The sequence below is a fragment of the Phoxinus phoxinus genome (genome assembly GCF_949152265.1).
Source record: "Phoxinus phoxinus genome assembly, chromosome: 3".
Taxonomy (NCBI): Eukaryota; Metazoa; Chordata; class Actinopteri; order Cypriniformes; family Leuciscidae; genus Phoxinus; species Phoxinus phoxinus.
The window spans coordinates 13795132-13805297 of NC_136878.1; the positions used below are offsets into that span (position 1 = coordinate 13795132).

At 38.0% G+C, this 10166-nt stretch overlaps 2 protein-coding genes across 3 annotated transcripts in view; both read right to left on the minus strand.

Moving 5' to 3' along the window:
• The window catches only part of acsl4b (acyl-CoA synthetase long chain family member 4b), a 7576-nt gene extending 4834 nt beyond the window's left edge, over positions 1-2742 (minus strand). Inside the window, exons 1-3 of one of the 2 annotated variants that reach the window (XM_079606740.1) lie at positions 2555-2742; positions 534-767; positions 250-427 (exon numbers count right to left, since the gene is read on the minus strand). In XM_079606740.1, the coding sequence (XP_079462866.1) occupies positions 250-427; positions 534-764 (409 nt within the window). In that variant the 5' untranslated portion in view covers positions 765-767; positions 2555-2742. Of the gene's footprint in view, positions 1-249; positions 428-533; positions 768-2550 lie in introns of both variants that reach the window. The other variant, XM_079606739.1, reaches the window with a different exon arrangement.
• A 1902-nt stretch (positions 2743-4644) lies between these two features.
• On the minus strand, positions 4645-9963 carry cwc15 (CWC15 spliceosome associated protein homolog). Its single transcript, XM_079606009.1, has 7 exons — positions 9437-9963; positions 8723-8863; positions 8512-8618; positions 8318-8418; positions 8134-8241; positions 5911-6062; positions 4645-4926 (listed from the first exon to the last, which is right to left on the minus strand). Exons 2-7 carry the CDS (start codon positions 8851-8853, stop codon positions 4797-4799), a joined length of 729 nt encoding a protein of 242 aa, XP_079462135.1. The 5' UTR covers positions 8854-8863; positions 9437-9963; the 3' UTR covers positions 4645-4796.
• Between the last annotated feature and the right edge of the window lie 203 nt (positions 9964-10166).

The following is a 10166-nucleotide window of genomic DNA, read 5'->3' on the forward strand; positions in this document are numbered from 1 at the left end:
AAAATAGTTCCAAACAAAGTTAAAGGACAATAACTATTGCGTATCAAAGCAACAAAAAGTAGCGGCGTTCCTGAATGAATCAGGGTAGTCAAAACAAATCGGATGAATGATACAACGGCTCACTGTTAAAACCAGTAATTTATTTTAGTCCTAAATTAGTCCTTTTAGTCCTACAGTGTTTTTGACAACCCGGTTGAGTAAGTGATTGAATTTGTATGATTTCATAAAAAAGTGTTGTGATTGTATTACATGGGTAGTTGCGTCTGAAGCAGGCCTGCGCTGTGATCATCCATTCTACCCGTGTCTCACAGAAGATGGCAATGGTATTTTTTGGTCGTTGACCCAAAGCTGCCAGACCACTGCCAAAAGATTCCACTGCTTGGCTGACCGCTTCATAGCTCATCCAGCTGTATTCTCCTAGGACCACCTACAAACAAAAACACAAATAAGTTTCTATATCAACTGTCCTTAACATCATGACTGTGATCAGTTGATACTGAAACAGAATGAACTGAATCATTGGATGAATTTACCTTCTTAAAGATCTTCCCATTGGCTTGTTTTTCTTCTTCTTCACCAAGGACTTCTCTGGTGCCCAGACAGGGTTCCTGACTGAATCTCTTCACAGCATGAGCAAAAAGTTTGTCCAGCGTGTCTACGCCTTCAAAGTCCTGTGTAGCGAGAGCATCTGCGCTTTCTACCGCCCGATACGGCCCTTCTGGACGTCCACTTATACTCCGCGCTCTCTCACACTGGGGCAACATGACCTACACACAACATACACAGACCAACAGATTTCCATATGAACATCAACTTACAAATGGTAACAAACAACACATGATAAGAAACTTCAATCGTCTCTATATACTGTATCCTACACCCCGAATTAGACCAGAAACCCCTCTGGGATATTCAGAAGACACAGAAAAACAGTTTGGCATCCATTAGACATGAACGATAAGGAGAAAAGAGGAAGAGTTAGTATGATTTCGATACATGTGCGTGTGAATGAATGGCTGATTTAGGAACTATTTCACTACTACTAACGTTCAAGCAACCCTGAGGAAACATCAAGAAACATCTGTGGTTGTGGCCGAACATAGCTAGTATACTAACAAACTAAATGTTTATCCTATGCAACACTCACACCCACCCACACACAAAGACATCAGATTAAACTGAAATGGTTGTGTAGGCTGTTTCTTGGCACAACTATTGAGGCTTTTTTTAAGTCTTATGTTAAAAAGACTGCATTAATAGAGCAGTTCAATCTTGCTTTCAGAGTTGACCTAATGTTAAAACCGAATAAACCACCAGAACCAGTTTCAGTAGCTTCACTTGAATGTTCTAGGAACAGATCAACATGCACAAACACACATGCTCCACCAGCATGAGTTAAAACAACACTATCCAGGAATGCCACTGTTTCCAAACTGATGACATCACAGTTTGGAGGGATTCGAGCAGCGTGTTCAGGAAGTCAGATGACCCACTTAAACATCTGGAAAAACTGTCCAAGAAGACTGAGTTAACTTTTAGACACACATCCTGTACGGTGCATCACCTTTATCTGGCATGATATATAGCAGACGCAGCCCTCTGAATCAGAGAATCTTTTTTTTTTGGTTCAGTTGTGGTTTGGTCTGTTTGTGAAGCAACAGTTTGGGTTGAGTCAAGATTTTTTTGTTTAAGGAAATAAATACATCATCATTCAGTTGCTTAATTAAATTGATGAAAAGTGAAAGTAAAGAACATTGTTATAAATGTATATTTCAAATAAATGCTGTCCTTTTGAGTTTTCTTTTTATCAGAATCCTGAAAAACAAATGATCACGGGTTTTCACTGTTTTCAACATTGATAATAATAAGAAATGTTTCTTGAGCATCAAATCAGCATATTATAATTATTTCTGAAGGATCATGTGACACTGAAGACTGGAGTAATGATGCTGAAAATTCAGCCGTTCCATCACAGAAATTGAAAACAGTTATTTTAAATTGTAATAGTTTCACAATATTACTATTTTAACTGTATTGATCAAATAAATGCAGCACTGGTGAGCACAAGAGGGTTTAAATAACATTTAAATAATTTCCTTTCATAAACAATTGTGCAGGGAGCTATAAACATATAATGTAAAACATAAAACAACAAAAGTAAAACATATAATACATTGTGTTACTTTTGAACCAATCAACAAAAAAGGTCAAGGTTTAAAATGGACAAGGGCTTAATATACTAAGACCTGTTAGTCCAATCTGAATTTTGTTATTTTATTGAATTTTCCATCAAACAAAAAGTATAACCTGGCTTTTACACATCCATGAATGTTTCTGAACCATAAAGTCTCACATACAGAAAATGTTTAATCTACATTAATATATTACTTGAGAGTAAACACATGTCTGCTCTCACTTCAAAAACATCAGCACTGCAGATAAACAGTATAACATTACTGTAAACAACTGAAAAAGAAAGCCATCTTCATTCAGACAAACATGAAACCCAAGGCAAAAGAATTATAAGTGTACAGGAAGCTGAAATCTTACCAACAGATAAACACTGTGCACAGAAGTTCTTCTTTTCCTTCTTCAGACAGACGGCCAACTGCAACAGGAGGTTTGGGCTTCCCTTTTCTCTCTCTCTCTCTCTCTCTCTCTCTCTCTCTCTCTCTCTCTCTCTCTCTCTCTCTCTCTCTCTCTCTCTCTCTCTCTGTCTCTCTGTATCCGTCTCTTGGCTGATTGGATGCCTTTTGTAAAGTTCCAGTAAACCTCATTTTGAGCCCACCCGCTGGCCCCAGCCAATCAGAAGACAGATCTAAGGAGGAAGTTCTGACTCGAGGTTACGTTTACTTTTGAGGGAATATCAGGAGGTGTTTCCTTTACACACATAGTTGTGACAAACAGTTTTTCCTTTAGCTCACTTACACAATCATACACGTCAGAGCTAAGAGCTTACTCAAACTTTGAAGAACATATAGTTCTATTACTCAGACACCCAGTCAGCTGATGCACATTTACTGTTGCAAGAAAAAAAGTGAATAATCAGTGAAGACACGCTGTGGGTCTTTTGGTCATGGTTCACACAGCTGCCAACTCAGAACAGGTCTGACCTGTACATGTGCCTCAGGTTTAGTGGTTCATTAACTTTGACCACATAAATACATAACTGACTGATGCTTGTGGGCTTCTAACGTTGTCCTCACCATGCCCACAACCAACCATCCCATAGTTTTAACTCGGTTACTGACCGTTTGTGTGCTATCAGGACATCTAAACGCATCCTTCAGGGCTGGTTTTCTTTCCAAGGAGTCAGTTGAGACTACTAATATTAGACAAACCGTTGATACAGAAGCACAGTTCTGATTCTATGTACAGACTTCAAAGAATTATTAAGGCCAAACAGAAGAGGAGGGGTTTCCTCTTTAAACTTTGGTTTCTCACAAGATATATTAGTTAGATTAAAGGGGTGGTTGATTATGATCTTTTCTAACTTGAGTTAGTGTGAAATGCTGCTGTTTGAGCATAAACAACATCTGCAAAGTTACAATGCTCAGTTCAAAGCAAAGGGAGATATTTGCTTTTAAAGAAATGTTTTTTTAAGGACTACAAGTTTGGCTGGTAGGGACTACACAACATTCCTCCCGGGTTAGTGACATCACCAACCCTAGAATTTACATAAACCTCACCCCCGCGAACACAATTTATAGATTATCAAGACAGAATATGCTAATCAATGACTAAAAGATAACTACACATCAGCTACATAAATTCATCAACTAACCATTCAGAAATGTCCTGTTGCATTCTACATGTTGTCACTTCTTCTTGAGTCTCTATCATTGACATCATCTGACTCCGGTTTGAACATAAAAGGCTAAAAGTTTGTGCAATTTTTAGTGAATGTCTGTGTGAGGTAAAAGGACTCGAGCTCCTGAAGCTCCGCCCTCTGTGCTGTGAGCAGCAGCTCATTTGCATTTAAAAGGAAGACACAAAACGGTGCGTTTTTGCTAACCCGTCATAAAGTGACAATTTTAACGTGCTATATTAAAAATATCTGTGGGGTATTTTGAGCTAAAACTTCACATACACACTCTGGGGACATCAAAGACTTATTTTACATCTTGTGAAAAGGGCATTATACCACCCCTTTAAGAGAGTTTTTCTATGAAACTGTCATTTTCTAGCTCACTTGGGGTGGGGGGAGGGGTGGTTAGGCATGCTACTTTGTACAACTGCTTTGAGACATTGTTAAAAGTTCTAAATAAATAAAACTGAATGGAGAGAATAACACATGCTGAAAATGAAAGCTCAAATTTCAGATGGGAACAGAATAGAAAGCCCTTGTGAAAGAACACAAGTCAGATCTGCTCTACTGATTCAAAGCGGCTCTGCTTCAGATACTCAAAAGAAAAGAAAAAAACGTTCTGACCTAGAGCAATAAAATTGGTCAAATATATGAACATAAAGAGTTATTAATATTGTGATATGAATACAATAAGTTTTAACAGGGTAAAAAGCCATTCTGACTAAAAAGAAAAAGAAAGATAAAGACAGATACACTTTCACAGGATTAGTGAAATGTCGTAAAACATGACTTAAACCAACTGGTTCACATACAGTAGAAAGAGAAGACAATAAGCATTCTATTTTTCATTCTGTTTATTGGTACATTTCTATTACAGAGCAACAACTGAATGGAAGCACACAAAGACCATATTTCAAAAAGTTTGTGAAACTTACTAAAGGAAAACACTTTTACAAATTGCTCAAATACAATTCCATAACATGACATCTTATTTAACATATTTCTCCATGAATTTCTTGTGGAATTCAGAGCGCAGTGTGTCATTAATGAAGCGCTTTTCTTTACGCGATTCATCCACTCCTTTAGCGCAGTTCTTAAACACGACATCATCATCCCACCTGCCAAAAACAGAATGTGTTAGTGTGGACACATGGAGCTGTTGATACTGCTGGACTATCACACTTTTTTTGCTTCGGGTATAATTCTGCAACATAAGTTGGAAGGTAACTTAAAGGAGAACTCCAGCGCAAAATGAACCTTTGGTCTAATTACACATTGTTACCTAGTCAACCGTTATCTGAGATTTGTTTTCATGATTATCGAATGTAAATAGTTTTATCTCTAAAAACAGTTTAGCCTTTAACGCTAGTATATGGGGCATGGAGTAATGACAAATAAAAATCGCTTGTTAATACCACTAACAAGGCTCAAAATAGCCCCACACTAACACGGTAGCATAATGAGGGTCCCTACATGCAAACCGAAGCATTGAGAACTGTGTAAGTGTCCAGACAGTTTAATAAGAAGATATTTTATACATACAGTCAACTTCACGTATATAAGCAGAATCCATCTTTGAAAAACAGACTCTATCAATCGATCTACGAATCACCGATCCAAATGCGCTGGACCATATGAGATTCTACACAGTTCAGCGCATTTGGATCGGCGGTTCGTAGTTCGACTGATAGAGTCTGTTTTTCAAAGATGGATTCTGCTTATATTCGTGAAGTTGACTGTATGTATAAAATATCTTCTTATTAAACTGTCTGGACACTTACACAGTTCTCAATGCTTCGGTTTGCATGTAGGGACCCTCATTATGCTACCGTGTTAGTGTGGGGCTATTTTGAGCCTTGTTAGTGGTATTAACAAGCGATTTTTATTTGTCATTACTCCATGCTCCATATACTAGCGTTATAGGCTAAACTGTTTTTAGAGATAAAACTATTTACATTCGATAATCATGAAAACAAATCTCAGATAACGGTTGACAAGGTAACAATGTGTAATTAGACCAAAGGTTCATTTTGCACCGGAGTTCTCCTTTAAAGGAGAAGACCAAACAATCTTGTTATTTATTTTTTCCACCACAAAATTACCTTCTTTTCACACTGAATGTGTTCTGGATCTGCGTTTGTTGTTGTTGTAGTTGTTGCTGCTGCTGCTGCTGGCCTGCCAGGTTAAGCAGTGGATTCCCGCTCAGAATGTTCTCCATACGTATCCTCTCCTCTTCTGCTTTCTGCTCCCTTTCCTTAATCACACAAAGAACAACAAAAACCGTGAAGACTCAAGCCAATAACATATCAAGCCTAAGAAAGGCATAAATGCACATGAAGGCTGGTCATTATCACAAAAGAAACCCTGGCAGGGTGACCACAATCATTGGTATTGACTCAAATGTCAAGATTTAGATTCACAAGCTTGCAATATATATCAGATAAAGTATATTCAAGGCAGTTTTTAATAATACTACAATAACTATAATAACCTTATAGTAGCTGCGTTTCCATTACGGATTTGTGCAAAACTTTTCCAATATTTTCTAAATGTCTATAAAAAAAACTCTTGCGAAATTACGGTGTTTCCATTAACCGATGTCATGCGACTGAAACAATTTTTTGCTCTCACGATAAGTCATTCCGAAAATCATGGCAACGGATTTTGTAAGGTTTACATATGTGATACAGGCATCGGATTGTTCTTTATGTAATAATCTATGTTTTTTTTGTATCTGTCCCTTTTCAAATAAACAACAAATAAAATATATCCCAGCCACCGCACTAGCCATTATTTTGAATCGAAGGAGATATAGGCATGTTATCCAAGCATTAATGGCAAGGAAAGACCCTTATACTTGGGAGCGGCTGCGTATGAGGTGTATCTGGGTGTTTCTCCCTCATATCTGCTTCGAGGTCTTGATTGTGGCATTTCTTATGGCGCTTTCCATTACCATTACCATTACCAGCTCAACTCGGCCTGCTTTTCGCTCCGTTTTCCAGATAGTACCTCCACAATAGGACCTGGTCGTCATAGCGACGCCACAGGAAACTGCCGTGACGTAATCTTCTACGCGACACACACCCGCTACCCACACACACACAGGACAATGGAGGAAATCGAGTGTATGCTGTTTTACATAATATTAGTAAAAGGTATATCACGCAATCTCTGGCCAAACTATTTAAAAATGGCGGGGTTATTCAGGATACTCCGTCTGGCGCGTGCAATTATGACGCAGTGAATAGTGACGATTCTCTCTGACCAATCAGCAGTCTGCCGTGTTTTCACGTCACATTTTAGTATCGCCTCAGCTCGCTCAGAACCTCGCCGGAGGTGATACGAAAAAAAGTATCTGGAAGCAGGTACAGGTACTTTTACACAGTGGAAAACCAAACAAAGGCGAGTCGAGTCAAGCTGGTACGGTGTAGTGGAAATGGGCCTTTAGTTTAGAATCCAGTATTCCCATAATTCATTTGTCTTTTATATGTTTAATAAAGAACTCTGTCTTGTCTTCTGTCCAAACATACCACGCAATCTAAACAAAACTGTTTCCATTGCAGTTTTGCAAAATATTCCTTTTTCAAACTGCCTGAAAAACCACCTTATGCGAACGTCATTTTTATTTTGCGATATATGGGAGATTGTGCAAAATTGAAATGTTTTCGTTGGCCGTATTTTCACGCAATTTAAAGGGTAATGGAAACGCGGCTAGTGACAATTATGTTTCTACACCAATTGGGTTTTGAAATATAAACATTTATACTGTGGCTGTTTTCATGATAATTTAATTTAAACATTCATTAAATACTGAGGAATTTGTCAAGTACATACATACATAATATGTATTATAGAGCATATATTTAGCAAAATGCTCCGCTCTACAGTTCATTTTTCTAACTATCAAGCTATAGCCAGTGCATGGATATTTTAAGTTAAATGCACCATTTTGTGACAATGTTTACATGCTGATTTATTGAAATCTTTTCACGGTTGAAACATTGAGTGATTATGAGACATTATACATTTTGGTAAGTTCTACTGTATCCGTCAACATACCTTCTGATGTTCATTCAGGATTATTTTGTGCTATAACTAGTAAAGAGAAAAAGATGATCTGTTCTATTGCCGCTGAAACTAAGGCCCATTAAAGAGCGCCACAATGGTGTTGACTAAAAGATTGATTCTTGAGATTTAAGAATCAATATCAGTTCATCAAAATGAGAATCAAAAGTCAAGAAAACTTTATTTTAAACACTGCCCTAGCTGAAATTATTTGATATGATAAAAAAAAAAATTGGTGATAATTGGTCAGTGAGGCTCACCTTCTTCTCCTGCTCCTCAGCTCGCTCCTTCTTGATCTTCTCCAGTTCAGCCAGCAGGGCGGCAGTGTCATCATCACTGTCAGAGCCGGAGTCAGAGTCATCTTCATCCTAAAACATACACATCATTTAAACTACAGCCAAAATCAATCCGTACGCCTAAGTATATATAAGAAAGTGTATGTACATCAGTGAGGGGATCGTCAGCATCCAGGTTGGCCGCAGGAATCTGATCCAGACGTGGCCGTTTGGAGGAGGATGAAGACGATGATGACGAAGTTGTGTGTTCTGAAGAAAACAGTAAAGGATCATGGTCAATGAACATCTTGACCGAACAAAGGTAAAAAAAAAAAAAAAAGTCACATGAACATGCTTCCTCACCTCTTGGTCCTCTATCTCTGCCCTTAACAGCAACTCTCTCCCTCTCCTCCAGCTCACGTCTGAAATCACGAGCTCTCACCTCTTCTGGAGCATCCTGAGTGGGCTGCCTGCAGAGACACAAGCATATCAGGACAAGCAGATTTCAATTCGGCAAATTCTCCCCTAATAATTGATTTTTCTGCAAAAGAAAGTCTGTAAACAGCAACTTCACCTGTATTTGATCTTGGTGTGTCCTGGCAGGTCTCTGCTGGAGTATTGTTTGGACAAAGCACTCAGATCACCCTCTCCTTTGCCCCGTCCTCCTCGCGCGGGCTCAAACGTTGGCCTTGCTGCTGTGGTCATGTTTGGTTACCTGAAACAAATGATTTATAACATCAACTTAATTATATGACACCTTCAGTTAAGTGTCTGATAAAGTTTAGAAGTGTTCTATACTATGGAGATTTCACATAAACACATGAAGTATACTTTTGACCACAATTGTAAAAATACAAAAGTGCGTTTGTGCATAAATTACTGTTGCTCATTGTTTTGTTTTTTTAAGTAAAATATAGACATTATTTACTAAATGTTCCTTTTGGCATGAGAATGTGTGACTTAGCCTATGTCGAAATTAAAGCAACCGTATGTGATCCTCAATATATGTAATAACGCATTGATAAGTTACTTTAGGATCATGTAGATAATTTGTTTCGGTTTCTTTGTAACTATTAAATTAGACAAAATGGAATGATTTAACTCAATTTATAGACCTTTCTAAAAACAAGGAACATAGAAACATTTTCCCTGTTTAATGAATATGACAGAACACACGTGTAACGCCCTTTTAACGTCTGTAATATTGACTGTTTCTATGTTTATGTTATCGATAAAAAACATGCTCGCTTTACGTTGCGTTACTTGTGTTACATTATTTTACACTCACCTGCAGAAGGACGATATAAATCCCGCGTATACTTCTGAACGTATCAACGAGAACACAAATTAAACGTACTAACCCTAAACAACTAACTAAATCAAGCAAGTTTGTATTATTATTTTTTGCGATTAGCCTCTGTTGTTGCTCATCACTTATATCCCATCAGCCACCGCGATACGCACACTGCAGTCACGTGTATGTGGAGTCACGGTGGCCGCAGCGCGACAAACGTCGAAGCGAAGAAGCGAGAATCAAATACACTTAAAATCTGCAACAAATAAATGGAATTATTTTGGAAAATTGTATGAAGTTGTGTAAATACACATAAAATACTGACAACAAAAGTCAAAGACTAAGGTTTTATATTGTTGTTGCGAAATGTTAGACATGGACATATACTGACACCTAGCTGCGTGGATACAACATCGCACAAAATGTCCCGTCCCATTGTAAAATACATAAATATGTCTATGGTAAAATACGCTGCTCACAACAGGCATTTTTCTCACAAGCGAATTAAAGTGATCTTACCTAAAAACACACACACACGAAAATAAATAAATCATATTTGGTTGGGCATGTGAACATGAAAAGCACCCGGATGAGGCGACCCGCTGTGTGAATGGTCAGCATTTACTTAATCACTAATATAGTTCAGGCGTCACTATTTTAATTCGTTATTTTGTCATCCTACTTTTCAGAACAGGATCCTATAGCAGGTTTTGCAATACCACTT